Genomic DNA, 15,627 nt, shown 5'->3' with positions numbered 1-15,627 from the left:
TTCCGAGGGGCTTCGATGCCTGGCTATGAGGCTTCCTCCTCAATAAGCCGCCTACGGGAACTCTGGCCTCCAATTTCATCCCAAGTCTGTTAGCCTTTGTGAACCTGTGCCAGTCCCTGCCTGTCTCTGTCATGGGACAGCTGGGCCTGTGGCTGCAATTAACATGGTGAACCCATTGACTGGCTTTGTAAATGGCGGTCTACATCTCCCCCTGTGCTGTTCATTTATGAACTCCAGAAATCAGCAGCCCACCTTTATTTTCTGCAAAAGCTTCAGGCCTGTACCTTCTGGCCCTTTCATGAACCCAGCTTTGGATATCCCAGTGACAGCAGGGGACGGAATATGTCCCAAGGCAAGGCTGTGTAACAGGTGGCTTCAAGAAGTACAGACACTAATCCTACTCCGGAAATAAGCCCTGGCCCTGCTACCTCCCCCTGTGGTCCTGGGCAAGTCACTTTCCCTTGCTGGGCGAAGCCTCCCCACCTTTAAAATACATATGAGGATGGCTTTGTCAGGGGCCCTCACTGGCAATGGAAGAGAGCGGAGAACTCAGAAGCCCCAGGAGCTGCACTATTCCTTTTTCTACTCGCCGCTTCAGCTTAGGGAGTGGGGTAGGGTGGGGTGGGGGAGATCGGGAAGCCCAGGCTCCAATCTCAGTCCCTCACATTGTGCTCTTAACCTGTTTTCCTCATATTTTCTCTGGGAAGTAGGTGAAGAGGCTGGTGTGGTCTAAGGTGGCTTTCGGGAAGGAGATGGGGGCGTGAGGAGCTAGCATTTCAGGAGAAGGGAAGGCGAGAAGCCCAGAAGGAGCTCCAGTATGAGCAAGGTTGTGCAGGGTGTTGTAGACTATGCATCCCCATGGATGTGTCTGCCTCTGGGTCCCTGCATTTACATTTGCAGGCAGATGTGCGTGGACTAGGGGCATGATTCGTCTGCTGTGTGTGTGTAGGGAGGGCATGCACACATCTGTGCGCACCAGTCTGTGTGCGCAGGTTTTTGTCTCCAGCTCTTGGTTGCCATAAAGGGAGAAATCTCTGTTACTGAAGAGCAAGTCAGGAGGAAAAGCTCTCAGGTAGGAGGGCTCTGGTTTCCTTTCTGCAGCTTTAAATAAAGCCTTCCCATTCTTGGGTCTTCCGTTTTCCCAGTTCTGTCAGAACAAAGCCTCAGTATGTAGTTGCATTTAGTGAATTCTCAAAGCGTTCTCCCTTCCATCCATGGTATCCAATACCCTTCTCTAAACCAGAATCCTTTTAGCTAAAGACCTTTTCTTTCTCTGCCCAGCTCCTTTGGAGAAAAAGAGCAAGACCCCAAACCTTGGGGGTCCTTGCAGTAGGTGACATTCAACAAAGTCCTGAGGGCTGCTTGGTCCCTGACCTACTGTCAGATTTGGGCTTGTTCCACCTCCTCCCCCCCATAAATATATACGTAACCCCTCCAACAACCAGTTGTTCTGTGAGTCAGAGATTAATCCAGGTGAGCCATAATGGGGAGAGGCACGTGAATCACCCCTACCCTTCTCAGACAAGGCCAGCCTGCCCCTTCCCCTACTGTGGAGGAAGAGAAGGAGCATCTTAGATTGCCCCAGGGAACTAAGGGGGACCAGCATGTTCAAAACCCAGAGGGAGACACTTCCCTCTCCCACTTCAGTTACTGGAAGGTGAAAGGGGAGGATAATTTTCTGGTTTGCTTGGGGCCCAGAGAGGTGTATGAACTTGTCCAGAATCACACAGGGAGTAGGGAGTGGAGCCACAGAGAATCTAAGTGTCCTGGCTCCAGGCCTTGCTGCTGAACTTGGGCTTTCAAGGAGCCAAGGACTGGGGTGGGGAAGAACAAAGGACTAGAGAGGCCTGAACAATGGGGCAGGGAGGAGTGAAAAGCCTGGCCCTCTCCCCTGTTCTGGGCTGCCTGCCAGCTTCGCCCCACTCCCTCTGCCCAAAGCAGTTGAATGAAGCTGTTATCAGCGAGACCCAGAGAAGTAGGGTCAAGTGTAAGGGTAGGGGATGGGAGCGTGAGCACTCTGTTCCACCTCAGTTCAAGCCCGAATCTCCTCTGTTTGCCTGGGGTTGGGAGCTCCTCAAAAGAAGAACCCAGTTCTTCTCTATTCTCCTGGACTGGAAACCTCCACAGCACAGGGATGAGATCTCCTAACGATGGATGATGCCAAGGTTGGGCCCTTATTTGAGGTAGTAAAACAACATGGAGATCCAACCCCTGTTCCACTTGATGACCAACGGTTTGGATGAAAAAGATAGTCAGACATGACGTCCTGGCTTTTCCCAATCTCCCTCTACAACACCCTCATCTTTATCTCCCGATCAATGGTGTTTTGCTGGAGCCCACTTCCCACTGACCCCAGATCTAGAGGCCCTCGGGAAGTCATTCTGGAAGTTTGGCTGCAGAATCTCCTCCTGCAGCCTGTCCTCTCCTCTAGATCCTTCTCTGTGAGTCTTCTCCACTAGGGCAGACAGCTAGTGGCTGCCCTGTAATTAGCACCTAGGCTGGGCTGGGATGTGGGGAGAGTATGCTGGGGCTCACGCACACCCAATACCTTCCTGGAACACCAGACACAGAGTCCTTCCCCCACCTGTCTCCCCACCCCCAAGCCCTTCATGCCACAGGCTTCTCAGGGAGCAGTTTTTCTGGGCCTCACCTCAGCTTCAGGTTCCTGTCAATTCTGCCCACCTCCAATTTCAGCTTCTTGCCTACCTGCCCTGCCCACTCTGCCTACGAAATCCCAAATCCTAACCTTCCTCCCTCCCTGCAGCCATTGCCCCTGCATCTGGCCTCTTTCCACTGTGGCCTCCTTCTGGGCTTTCTGGACTCAGTGTCTCCCCTTCTAACCCATCCTTCACTCAGCATCTGGAGGAATCCTTCTAAATGCAAATGGAGACCATGTCAGCCCCTGCTTAAGGCCCTCAGGTCTCCCATAAGCCACTGTTCTTAGCAGTGAAACATTTATCAATTGTTATCTTGTTCAGAGCCTTGGTATAAAGTGGCTAAGATGCTATGGTTGAAGGAGAGAGGCGGACAGGGCTCAGCCTCCTTGGCTTCCCTCTCGCCATCCCCAGCTGCAGAAGTCCCTGTGAGAGCTTCCTCAGAGCCCTTGGGGCTTAAAGAAGCACAGCTTAAATATCTCTGCCCAAATGCCCCCCACCCCCAGTAAGGTCCAGGCCCTTAGTATAGAACCTAAGGTCCTTCCTGTGCCACCTGTGTCTCTCCCTGGACTCACTATGGCTGCTCTCATCAAGTATCAGGCCAGCATCCATTCTATCCAGGGCCTGGCCCAGCAGTCTCTCACCTGCAAGACTCTCCACAAAATCCCCAAATGTTTCCTCCTCCACAAAGCCCTCTGAGTGCCTCAGCCCAAAGGATGCCCCATACCCTTCCTGATTTCAGAGACTAGGCAAATGATGGGCCTTGGTTCAGGCCCCATGTGAACACTGTGAGCTTTCCTCCTTTCTTCTAACCTCTGGTCCTGACTCCTCATCCTCTGAAGCAACACCATCCTGGTTCCAGGAGCTTTCCTGATAGTGAGGAGGAAGATGGGAAATCAGAAAGACCAGAGGCTCCAAGGGTTCCAGGAATCTGACCCTGAGGTGTGAGCCAGAGCCCTCCAGGCACCCTAGGCCTGTTTGCAGAGATAGCCTGGTCTATGTCAGCTTCACGTCACTAACTCCCCTCCTCCCAGTGTGTCTCCAGACTCCTTAACAGATCCCCATCTTTTATCTATGGCTTTTATAGACACTGGACTCAGATCCACAGCCAGTCCCAGATAAGGACACACACATGCACACACAGGCTCTCAGGGATACACACATACATGTGCGGACCCCATGGCTGCCCACAGGTACACACCGACCTTCCTGGATACATACATATATGCAGTCAAAAATGTACACAGCTATTCCCACGTGAGGGAATGTGGCTCTGATTAAGGAAACAGCTTTTGGAATGAACCTTTCCGTCTATGTTGACTGTGTAACACAGTTTTCAAAGCCTGAAACATCCACAATCTAGCTTGATTGTTACAGAGGCCCCAGGTCTGGGGCTGGGGGTGGACTCCAACTGAAACCTCCAGATGGCTGATGAAGATACTGAGACTCTCAGGGGTAGGGGAAGAGAGCTGTCCAGTTCACCTGCTGGTCGGTGGCCAAGACTGACTTGGAACTGAGAGTCTGGGTCTGCCAGAGGGCTCTGCCCCATCAGTCTGCCACTGTGACTTTGGGCCCTTCCTCAGCAAGAGGTCTAGGCCTCTGTCCCACCCCTCTGCTTCTTCTCTGTGACCCTCTGCTGTCCTCAGAGGGTGCCAAGAGCAGCAGGGGCACCGGAAGGTGGACCCAGAGTCCCCAGGATATGGGTCAAAGGGTAGATTTTCTCAAGGTCCAGCTGCTCATCTGGCTGGAGGTGCCTGAGGGGCAGTGCATGTTCACAGGTTCCCTGCCGTCTTGCCTGTCTGTCTGGAGACAGGGGGTGTCTGTTGGCACAGTAGGAGGAGATGCCCACCCAGCCCCCAGTCTGGGGACGCTCATAATAGGGTGATTCATCTCTGTACTCCACTCCCCTTGCCAGTCTAGAGCCAAGCCCACCCCCCACCCCCCACCAACTCTCAAGGCCCAGAGGCAGGGATGGCGTCCAGCAGTGCCTGAGAGCGGGGCCCACTCTAGAGAGGGAGATGGAGCACGGAGGGACTCAGGGTTCTCGTGCCCCGGCTCCCTGCTCTCCTGTGCCTCTGGCCAGGCCTGTGGCTCCTGGCCTCTCTGCCCGCTTCCCCTCTTCTCCCCATTTCCACGGGGTTTGAATCCCAGCTCAGCATTCACCGGCCAAGTGAGACCTTGGCAAGTCACCGCTCTCCGAATTTCAGTTCTGTCATTTGCGAAAGGGGAAAAATATACCCACTTCTGGGGATTGCTTTGCATATGGGAGGAAGTACATTTTTTTAAAGGTTTTGTTTATTTATTTTTAGAGAGAAGGGGAGGGAGGGAGAAAGAGAGGGAGAGAAACGTTGATGTGTGAGGAAAACATGGATTGGTAGCTTCTCAAACGTCCCAAACTGGGGACCTGGCCCGCAACCCGGGGAATATGCCTTGACCAGGAATCAAGCCAGTGACATTTTGTTTTGCAGGGTGGTGCTCAACCCACTGAGTCACCCCTGCTAGGGCACTTTTTTATTTTATTTTTTTTGAGAGAAACATTGATTTGTTGTTCCATTTATTTATGCACTGAATCTACAACCTTGGTGATCTGGACAATGCTCTAGCCAAGTGAGTTACCCCGCCAGGGAAGGAAATACTTTTCTAAAATTGAAAACATTTATGTCTGTTTTGGTTTTCTCCTCCCCGACCCTGCCCCAATGTTCTGGAGAGATAAGGGGATTCGGGAAGACTGGGGGAATTGTAGCATCATTCATTTTCTATGTCTGTACTCCTCTTCACCCCACTTGCTGACAGCAAAGCCCAAATCCCCTCTGCTGCTCTTCAGACTGCTCCCATGCAGGGAAAAAGAGTTTGGGGGAAGGATGTGAAGGGCGTGTCATCCCCCCACTCCCTACAGGGCCGCAGCCAACCCCTCTGGTTCAGCAGGCTGGGGCTTGTGTCTTCAGCCCTTCCCTTCACTGGAAACCCACTCCCCCAGCTCTGATCTCAAGGAGTCACAGCCTCCCACGGGTGGATGGGCCGTCAAGGCCCCTTTCTAAGCCCAGCCCTCCCGCCCAAGTGAGACACAGACCTTGCTCAAGATGCCCTGGGAGAAGATGGAGCCTCCTCCCAGAGCTGGGTTCCAGCCTGCACTGGGTCCGGTCTTTCCTTCCCAAAGCACAAGAGAGAGCCCAGAAGGCTCTAGGTATAAACTGTATGACTCAGAGTCAAGACCTCACCAAACTCATTCTACTCTCTGTGAAGCCATGCTTCCTTCTGCCTCTTCTGCCAGGGGGCGCTATTCCCACTGACTGCCTTGAGAATGATGCCCCCAGCGTCCAGTCCTGCAAAGAAGTCCTGCTTCCGCTCCCCTGAACTCCTGCTAGCCTGGCATTTCTAGAGAGGCATCCTCAGGCCCTGACCCCTCTCAATCCCAAATGACTGAAAGAGAACTGACAGGAATAAGGAACCCTTCCCTGCAAGGCATTACACCCTCCAGGCAGGGTCCTCTTTGGCCCATGACAAAAAATGAATCACGTCCTGGCCAGTGTGGCTCAGTTGGTTGGGCACTGTCCCACAAACTGATTTTCCATCAGGGCACAAGAGTGGGTTGTGGGTTCAATTCCAGTCAGGGCACGTATGGGAGGCAGATGACTGATGTTTCTCTCTCCCTCTCCCCTTCTTCCCCTTGCTCTAAAATAGCATGTCCTCCTAGAATGAGGGTAAAGAAAAAGAAGAAGGATGAAGCCTTACCTGTACCTTCTCAGCTCCAACCCTGACACACCCCAATGTGCACACGTGTGCACATACATGAACATGTGTGTAACCACTAGTTACAAATAGAAATGGGTTTGGTGAGAGCATATGGGTCACAGTCCTGAAGGCTGAGTGCTGATTTGGGGCTGTAGAGCACTGAGAACCAGCTCTTGTTCCACTTGTCAAACCGTGTGCCTTGGCGTGGAGCTGCATTCATTAGAGGGGGCCGCAAAGATTCTATGTGGTGGGCTGTACCCCTGGATTATAGGTAGGCACACGCACATGTATGCACACATGTGAGAATACATGTAGGTGCACGTGTGTATCAATGCTGCTTAATGTGAACAAGATATACAAGCCCACGGTTGTGTAAGTGACCTGCCTCCCCCACCCCGTGAGGCACACACGAACACCTACGCCAGCTAAGCGCCAACTCTGCAGGGGCCGTGCGCGCGCCTACCGGCGGCAGGGCCACTCCTGTTTTTCTCCTTTGCTCTGCGTCCCAGGCCAGGCCAACAGGCCCAAAATGGGGTGCTGTGGGCTGAGGTTCCCCACTTTCTTTCAGTATTGAGGAGTCCCTTGTTTGTTCCTGCCCCATACTGCTTTTGCAGTCCCACCGGAGGCAGTGAGAGGCTGAGAAATACCCCATGGGGCAGGGACAAGAGAAGGCAGCATGCTCCCCCATTCCCCTATGGGCTCTGGCATCAGGAGTCTAGGGTTCTGTTCTGAGTGAGTGAGTCACACGCTGGCAGTGGGGCTGTAGGCAGGCCCTCAGTGATGGCTCCCTGATTCACAGCGGGGGCTCCCGGAGGGTGGGGTGCATCGCTATGGGCCAAGGGCCATGACAGATATTGTATGTGGGCTCCATATGTGTGTGACGCTGTGGCCAGGCTCCCATGTGAGTGGGACCCTATAAGCACGTGAGCAGAGCTCAGTGTCCACAGGCAGTGTGACCGTCGGTCTCAGGGTATGTGTGTGTTTGCACATGGATGCATGGGTATGAATCTACCTGATATGTATCGCTAAGCCACATCTCTTTAAGTTTGAGTCACCTTTGGAGCCTTTATTTCTGAAACCATTCCTCAAGGGACAAGTCCCCAGAGCCCGTAGCCCACCTGGATTAAGTCCATCTGGAAAATGTGGTTTCCTTGGTCTCCCTGGCAATGCCACAGCAGGGACAGAGGAGAGGGCATATTTGCTCCTAGTCCTGTGGGAGTTGGGCCCAGGCCACCAAACATCAGATTCCCAATTATTGAATGCAGCATAGGGAGCAGGGTTGCCCCAAGACTCTCCTCAGATGGGGCTGACACTCCACCAGTTTAGCCAGTTTAATCTCTTAAAGGGACAGACTCTCCCTTGGCTGGGGATTCAGCCAGAGTGGAAGAGGAGAGGGTTAAAAACAGCTGGGACTTACTCTGCTGGCAAGCATGTGGCATGTGGCACGTGGCATGTCAGAACAACTTCAGTTCAGCCTCTGGAGCCATGTGCAAAATGCATTCAGGTACACGTGTGACAGTCTCAGTTAACCCAGCCACATCTGACAGGATGTGCACAGCCATGAGAAATGCCCAGTAAGTGTGATCAGGCACAAAGGACAAATGTCCTGTGTGGACACAACTGTGGACAGAGCTGGTCTAAACAGGCAACACATGACGTACTCACAACACAAGGAGCAACGGCCCATGAACTCTGGCTGGAACTCAGCATGTGCTCTGTGTGCCCAGCTGAGTCTGGTCTTGCGAGGGTCTCTTCTTCTTAGGGACCCACAGCCTCTGCCCTGCAGCCCCCTGCTGAGGACATGCTGGGTCCAGCCACCCTGCAGACCTAGGGCCAGGTTCTTTTTTTTTTTTTCTGATATGTCTCTTCTCACCCTTAACGTAATGGGGACGATAGGAAAGCTCACGGTCATGGGCCAAGGAGGTTTTTCTGGTAGCTGCATTCTCCCCAGCCGAGTCCTGCACCTGGCTGTGCCCCACCACTGGCTCTCAGCCTCCAAGACACATCCTCCCTTATGTGCTCACCAGGGTCAATCCTACTCCTAAGGCACCTCACATCCCTTGTTTCCCCACCTTCCTCCTTAGCTCCCCTCAACCCAGAGTCCCCACCAACATCCTCAGGCAAGGTGTGGTGCGGCCACCCACTCCCGTGGGCGCGGCCCAGGGCTGAGTGGGCGGGGCAGCGGGCGGGCCCAGTGCCTACCTCTCCCATAAACGGCGCGGGCCGCGCTCCCGGACTCTGCAGCTGCGCCCGCCACCCCCCTCTGCGCTCCGCTGTCTTGCCCCGCCGGACCCGACCGCTACCTGCCCCGGACATGGATCGACAGAAGGCGCTGGTGTCCCGCTGCGGGGAGCTGGTCCACATCCGCTACCGGCTGCTTCGCCAGGCTCTGGCGGAGTGCCTGGGAACTCTCATCCTCGTGGTGAGTCGGGGGACCCAGAGAAGCCCCTATGTCTCCGGCCCCCACACTCCCCAATCCTTCCGTTCGCTGGAGAGCTGTTGCTTTTCAAGACAGCCCTACCCCTCTCCCAACTCTGATCCCCACCTTGACCCCTTGCAGAGTGCTCTTCCCCCCAGCTTTTACCCCATCTGTGACGGCTGTTACTCCCCAGTGACAGCTTTGATCCTGCAACCTGCCCCTACTAGTGACGCAGCCCACAGGCTGGAGCTGAGGTCACCCGTGCAGTTTGGGACCCCCATCCCCTTCTCAAGTCTCCCATTGCTCCCCAAGTTCTCAGAGTCCCAGCCCAGGAAGCATCCGGGGTTGGGGGGAGGCAGAAGCAAATGGAACCCTTTTAGATTATTTGGCTTCTGATTTCTGGCCCCTAATGAATAATTAAGGCTCAGAAAGTCCAAAAGTTCCCGTGACAGGAGGACAGTTTGCCGTGGGTTGGGGCAGAGGGTGCAAAGAGCAGCGCGAGAGGAAAGGAGGATCATGAAGATAGGAGGCCAGGAAGGCTGCTGGGCTCCAGACACAGAGGAAGTGGTCTACTAAAGTGGCGCCCCTCCTGCTGAGCGGCTCCCAGACCTCGTCAGTTACCCAGACAGATGCTGACCGCTTCTGCACAGAAGCACTCTGAGTGACTCTATGGGTTCTCTGAGCGGGACACTTCTGCCTGTGTCACTCCCCAGTCCTGCTTACTCCCTGGTCACATCAGTTTCTCCCCTGTGTGACTGTTTGCTCTTCCTGGATGTGGCCGACACACACCCCAGTTACAGGCTCCCCATTTCCTGTCTTAGTTACTCTGATTTTCAGCCACTTTGTGGTTACACCTGTTTTCTTCTCGGTTACTTCTGGGTTTGGTTGCTGCATTCTAGTGGGTGGGTTGCATTATTCCATTCCCGCCCCAGCCCCGACCCTAGATAATGCAGACCTGCCAGCCCCCTGTGGACTCGGAAGCTTAACTGGAGGCAAACAGGGCTGGGGTGGCCCACCTCCAATGGGTGGTGGTGGTGGAGCAGGCACTGCGGTAAGAGAAGGGCTGAGACTCACCTGGAAATAGGAAGGGGAGAAGGAAACCAGGGGGCACTTTATCCGTGGCCCCTCACAAGATGGATGGCCCTACCAGTCACCCCCATCCCTTCTTTCCCCTGTGCCAAAGGGAGTGGGGCAGGTGCTTATCATCCTCCTGCCCCGTAGCCTAGTGTCCCCCACTCTCTTATCTGATTTACGATCCAGCTCCCCATTGGAGAGCAGCCAGCACAGGGGAAACACATTCACAGAAGGCCCTCTCTGCCCCCTCCCAAGCCTCAGTTCACCTCCCCCACAAAGGAGCAGGCAGGCCTAGCAGGGAGCTGCTCCAGTAAGGAAAGTTTCAGACTCAGATGAGTATGAGGCATTGGGTGTCAGTGAGAAGCAGAATCTCAAGGGCAGCCTGAAGAGGAAGGGCCAGGCTGGGAGACCCAAGTGATGGGTGAGGGCTTGCCTGCAGATTTCTGTGGGTTGGGGACCTAGAGCCTGCAGTGGTAGCAGTGGGGCTGGCTTGGGGGTAAGAGGAGCCCCTTTCTCCGGGGTACCTAGTAAGGGAGGGGCATGGGGGAGACGGAAGGGTAAGGAAGAGGAAGATTAGCCCCAAGGTGGTAGAACTGGCTCTGACAGCTTCTCAATCCAAGACCTCCTGGGATGGAGCCAGGTTTGGGGCTCAGAGAGCAAGGAACTGAGACCAGGACTTGCCAAACCCGGCAGGGTTCCCAGGTCTCACACGTGCGTGCCCCTCCCCCACCCCGTATATAATTACAATCTCTGATCTTCCCTCTCACGTTTCCTGTACACCTTTGTCCTCCATCACTGCTGCTGGCTTTCCCATTATCTTGGTCTTTCTGAGAAAGGATAATGAAAATACCTAATTGCAGGACAACAGGACACTGACCTGTCAGAGTGGACGGGGGCCCTAGTGTGGTTCTTGGAAATTGCCTGCTGGGTAGATATAAAACTTTTAATTGTGGGAAGGTGGAAGAGGAGACTGGAGTAAGGGCTGGAGCAGCTTTGGGGGACACTCCAGGGCTCAGGACAACAGCTCTTTACAGCTGATAAGAAGCATTTTTACATTTGAACAAGGAGAATAGACACACAGTGCAATCTGTCCTTGCAGGACATCAGGGATCTTAGTCCTGTCAAGTGCCCCCCATCCCTGGCAGAAAGCTTAGAACTAATCTCCTCTCTTCCACTGCCCTGGGGCCCAGACCAGGGCCAGTGAGAAGAGCCACTCACCAATGCCTTTAGGATCTCCAGTTCTGAGTACAAACCCCAGACCCTGGACCCCTGAGGACAGAGGTCGGGGTCCCTGGAGAGAGAGGAGGCTCTGGGACTGGGACAGGTCAAGGAGGGCGAGGGCTCTGACTGGGGCTCTGAGAAGAGCTGGGGGCAGGGCCATGGGCTCTGACATCCCAGATTCAGGAGAAGTAGATTCAACCTAACTTCTGGTCTCCTCCCCATTTCTTTGCGCCCCATCCCGCATCACCGCCACAACCATCTAGTTTTTCTTTGGGGCAAAAAGGGAGGCAACTGCAAGGCGGGAATGAGTGAGAGCCTTCTTACCTCTATGGGCTGGGCCTGAAGGACTGGGGGAGAAACTGCTAAGGTGAACGCTGTTCCCCTCTCCCCGACTCCTGTTGAGATTCAAGGAAAATCAGTGACGTTGGTTCAGATATCTATTGGGGTCCCAGCTGCAGACATGGGGACCTGTTACGTTAGGGTTGGGACATTGGGGCTGGGAGGGCACATCTGCTTCTCAGGGTGCAATTGCAGCAGGAAGGTTTCAGCTGAGTTCCAGGATGGGCTTTGTCCTCCTGATGGAGGCAGGCAGAGGTTGCTGGCCTCACCTTTCCCTCTGGAGTGAGAATTGCTGGGTCTTGGCTGGGCCTCACCCTCCCTGCCTTGTTCTGTTTCCTGACGCAGATGTTTGGCTGTGGCTCCGTGGCCCAGGTTGTGCTCAGCCGGGGCACCCATGGTGGTTTCCTTACCATCAACCTGGCGTTTGGCTTTGCCGTCACCCTGGGCATCCTCATTGCTGGCCAGGTCTCTGGTAAGGCCTCATCCCACCCTTAGTCATCACCCCTCAACAGCATTCTCACAAGGGGTTCCCCTGGGGGGTGGGGTGGGGGACATTCCCAAGGACAGGGCATAGCCATGGCCTGAGCTCTGAGCTCCTGGAAGAGGAGAGTGGAGAAGGAACCTGATACCTGGAACCTTTCACTCTCACCTTGGAATCAGAGATTAGCAGAGTTGTCCTGTTATGCCATCTAACTGCCACCTGGTACATGAAACCCTTCCCTGCATGCCTGCTCCCCTGGCCGGAGGTGGGGAATATGAAGGTGGTATGGAATCCTGGCCGACCCACCACGGCAGGCTTTGGCTAATAGGTCCCATCTCCCATCTGCATAGGGGCCCACTTGAACCCTGCTGTGACCTTTGCCATGTGTTTCCTGGCGAGAGAACCCTGGATCAAACTGCCCATCTACTCCCTGGCTCAGACCCTGGGAGCCTTCCTGGGTGCTGGGATTGTTTTTGGACTGTACTATGGTAAGCATAACCCTCCTCCACTAGCCCCTCCTACTTGAGACCTGCACCAGGCCCTTCAATGACAGACTGCTGGGGCCTGCCCAAGCCCTGGGCTCATGACTCACGCACAGGCAGGCCCCAGGCGCAGGGCATGAGGGGAAATAAACGAGTCGGGCAACATTAGCGTCTCAGGCCCTCACCCCACCCACCCCACCACCTCAGACTCCTGAGTAGAACAGCAGTGATTCTACTTACCCATATAACCCCGGGCGGGGGGGCCAACCCGAGAGAGGAAACTGGGCCCAGGCCTCTGCCCTCACCCACTTGGGGTTTAATTTGTCACCAGATGCAATCTGGGCCTTTGCTGGCAACGAGCTTGAAGTCTCCGGCCCCAATGGCACAGCTGGCATCTTTGCCACCTATCCCTCTGGACACTTGGACATGATCAATGGCTTCTTCGACCAGGTATGGGCTGCGGACATGTGAGGGGAACGCAGGGAGGGAAGCAGGCTGTCGTGGGTGCTGATGGGCAGGCTGGGGGACAGGACTCCTTGTCTAAAATGGAGTTTCTCGATATGTGGGACACCTATTTCAGAGTCAGAATGGCCACGACTTTTATATTTAACCAGTTCCCCAGGAGATCCTTATCCCTGAACGAATTCTAGCAGCACTGTCCTGGAGAGCAGAATGCTGGAGGGCAACAAGAGGCCCAAAGGAGGGACCAGAGGGTGGGGCGCGGGCTACTCCTCACCCTGTTCTCCCTGCTTGCCAGTTCATTGGCACGGCCTCCCTCATCGTGTGTGTGCTGGCCATCGTGGACCCCTACAACAACCCCGTGCCCCGTGGCCTGGAGGCCTTCACCGTGGGCCTGGTGGTTCTGGTCATCGGCACCTCCATGGGCTTCAACTCCGGCTACGCTGTCAACCCTGCCCGGGACTTCGGCCCCCGCCTCTTCACCGCCATTGCTGGCTGGGGCTCAGAAGTGTTCACGTGAGTGCCATTGACACCTAGCCAGCCCTGCTTGCCTTCTTTCTGCTTGTTCCAACCACCCCTAACTACATATTCTGTCCCCCAGGACGGGCCGCCACTGGTGGTGGGTGCCCATTGTCTCCCCACTCCTGGGCTCCATCGCGGGAGTCGTCGTGTACCAGATCATGATTGGCTGCCACCTGGAGCAGCGTCCACCTTCCACTGAGGAGGAGAATGTGAAGCTGGCCCACATGAAGCACAAGGAACAGGTCTGAGTGGGCAGGAGCCCCCCCACCCCTCCTCCTGGAGCATCTACTGACTGTGCAGGGGGCTGCTCCCTAAAAGGCCCCTTCATGATCCCTTCCCAGGCTCAGTAGCTCTTTGGCTGCCACCACCCCACTGGACAGCCCCTCTAGGATTTCCCACCGGACTCTGTCCAAACAGGACTTTGGGCCACTGCCCTTAAAATGTGATGGGACAGGGAGTAGGGCCAATATAACCCTTTGTCTCCCAAATGGGAGGAAATGGGCAGTGGGTGTGCGAGTGTGTGTGTTTGCGAGAGTGTGTGCATGTGTGTTTTCCCAGACGTTCAGGGCAAGGGACCACGTGGAAAGGATTTTAGTCACGGGTGGCGGGGGGGCGTCTAAAGGAAAGGGGATAGCGAGGTGTTCATCTGTGAGTGAGGCAAGTGCCAGGGGCCTTCAAGTTTCAGGGGCTGCGGGTGGGGAAGGGTCCAGATACCTGTGTTTCTGACGACGTGTGTGTCTGCCCTGTTTTCTAAGCAGGAGTTAGGGGACGCTTTGGGGGCGATACCACAGGAATATGGGTACGGCTGGGAGGAGGGGGCCAGAGCCCAGGTGTGGACTCTGCCATGTATAAATAGGAGCCGAATAACATGTTTCTATCGTAATGTAGGCATGGGGGGGGGGGAGTGAAATCCAGGTCTTAGTTTTCATGTTTGCTATTGTTGTACAAAAATGTAGTAGATGTTACAGTTTTGGGGACTGGAGTTGGAGACTACTCTAAATAGGGTCTTCACTCTTTGAATCCTCCACTAAACACATGTACTTTTACCTTTTATAAAAAAACCCAATAAAATGTGTGAGTAAAACTGCCAATGGTGTCAATATTTCTCTGCTTGTTCTGCTGTTTTCCTGGGGCCAGTCAAGGAGCTTTGGGGTGTCTGGCCACACCCAGGGTGCCCCGCTGGGGGTTCAGCTTGACCAGGGCACGCTGGGGGCAGGAGGCCTCCTCCTCTCAGCTTGAACTCAGTGGTCCCACACTCTCCCTCAAGCTTCCATCCTCCTGGGGGCCCGGGCACAGGGAACGGCATCGTCTTCCTGATCCCTGCCCTCTCCCATCACGCCGGGAGACAGGCCTGAGCCTGGCCCAGGGAAGAACTTTCTCCGGGCCAGAGCCTTACCGGGAGGACTGCCACCCAAGAAACAGTGAGGCCCCTTTTGCCAGTGGATTCCAGCCAGACTGGGAACCTGTGTTGTCTCCTGCAGCTTGGAGCTGTTCAGGCTCCACCAGACTCCACCCAAAGCTTGGTTGGCACAGCCCTTTAGCAGCTTCCCTGCCTCCAGGCCTGTCTCAGTCAGTCTATTCAGCAACCAGAGGGATCTTTCTGCAAACCCCTGCTGAAAGTGGGCTCTTTCCATGGCTTTCTTCATGGTCTGGAGGCAATCCCATATCTCCCATGCTGCGTTCAGGCCTCCAGTACCTGGCTCCTGCCCCTACCTATCTACCCATCCCCTCACAGTGCTGCACCCGCCCCAGTCTACTCTGTGTGCTCCTGTGCCTTCCTGCCCTCGGACCGTTGCTCCAACGAGTCCAGTCACTACAAGTCTCCTGATTTGCTCTCCTCCTCCTCTCCCAGGAAGCCTTCCCTGCTCTTCCTCACTCTTCCACCATCTTCCGTAGTCAGTTGCCTGAGCCCAGAGACCGAAGCTGCGTTCGTCTCCGTCTCCCCCTCTGTGCCACGTCTTACATCTGAGCCCATAAGGCTGGGGTTGGGCTGACTCTCTCTGGCACCCTGACTGCCCAGGGAGGCAAAGGCCCAGCACATCTGAGCCCAGGAAGCTCTGTCAGGTGTTCACATGCCCCTTCTCACCTTCGCTTCCTTACCCAATCCTCCTCAAGTTTCACTATGAATAAAGGGGAAGGTGAAAATAAAAAGGGAAGATGAGAAGGCCAACCCCAGCCCTCCTGCAAAGTTAACCCCACGGAGCCAGAGGAACCCTGGTCTGTCAGGAGAACTGCGGGTTTTAG

At 55.0% G+C, this 15,627-nt stretch overlaps 1 protein-coding gene across 1 annotated transcript; it reads left to right on the top strand.

The window, feature by feature from the left end:
- The first annotated feature begins 8,615 nt into the window (after positions 1 to 8,615).
- Positions 8,616 to 14,474, top strand: AQP3 (aquaporin 3 (Gill blood group)). Its single transcript, XM_045841014.1, has 6 exons — positions 8,616 to 8,808; positions 11,785 to 11,911; positions 12,271 to 12,408; positions 12,734 to 12,852; positions 13,160 to 13,377; positions 13,463 to 14,474. Exons 1-6 carry the CDS (start codon positions 8,701 to 8,703, stop codon positions 13,629 to 13,631), a joined length of 879 nt encoding a protein of 292 aa, XP_045696970.1. The 5' UTR covers positions 8,616 to 8,700; the 3' UTR covers positions 13,632 to 14,474.
- Positions 14,475 to 15,627: the final 1,153 nt, after the last annotated feature.

Source organism: Phyllostomus hastatus, unplaced genomic scaffold (genome assembly GCF_019186645.2).
Source record: "Phyllostomus hastatus isolate PE091 unplaced genomic scaffold, TTU_PhHast_1.1 phas_contig_34, whole genome shotgun sequence".
Lineage (NCBI taxonomy): Eukaryota > Metazoa > Chordata > Mammalia > Chiroptera > Phyllostomidae > Phyllostomus > Phyllostomus hastatus.
The sequence above is the reverse complement of the archived record's forward strand: the minus strand, read 5'-3'. Positions and strand labels throughout refer to the sequence as shown.

Bases quoted from the DNA above. Each gene is read 5' to 3' on its own strand.
- AQP3 (XM_045841014.1), top strand. From the start codon at position 8,701: ATGGATCGACAGAAGGCGCTGGTGTCCCGCTGCGGGGAGCTGGTCCAC. The intron at 8,809-11,784 runs GTGAGTCGGGGG...TTCCTGACGCAG, and splicing joins TGGGAACTCTCATCCTCGTG to ATGTTTGGCTGTGGCTCCGT. The intron at 11,912-12,270 runs GTAAGGCCTCAT...CCATCTGCATAG, and splicing joins CATTGCTGGCCAGGTCTCTG to GGGCCCACTTGAACCCTGCT.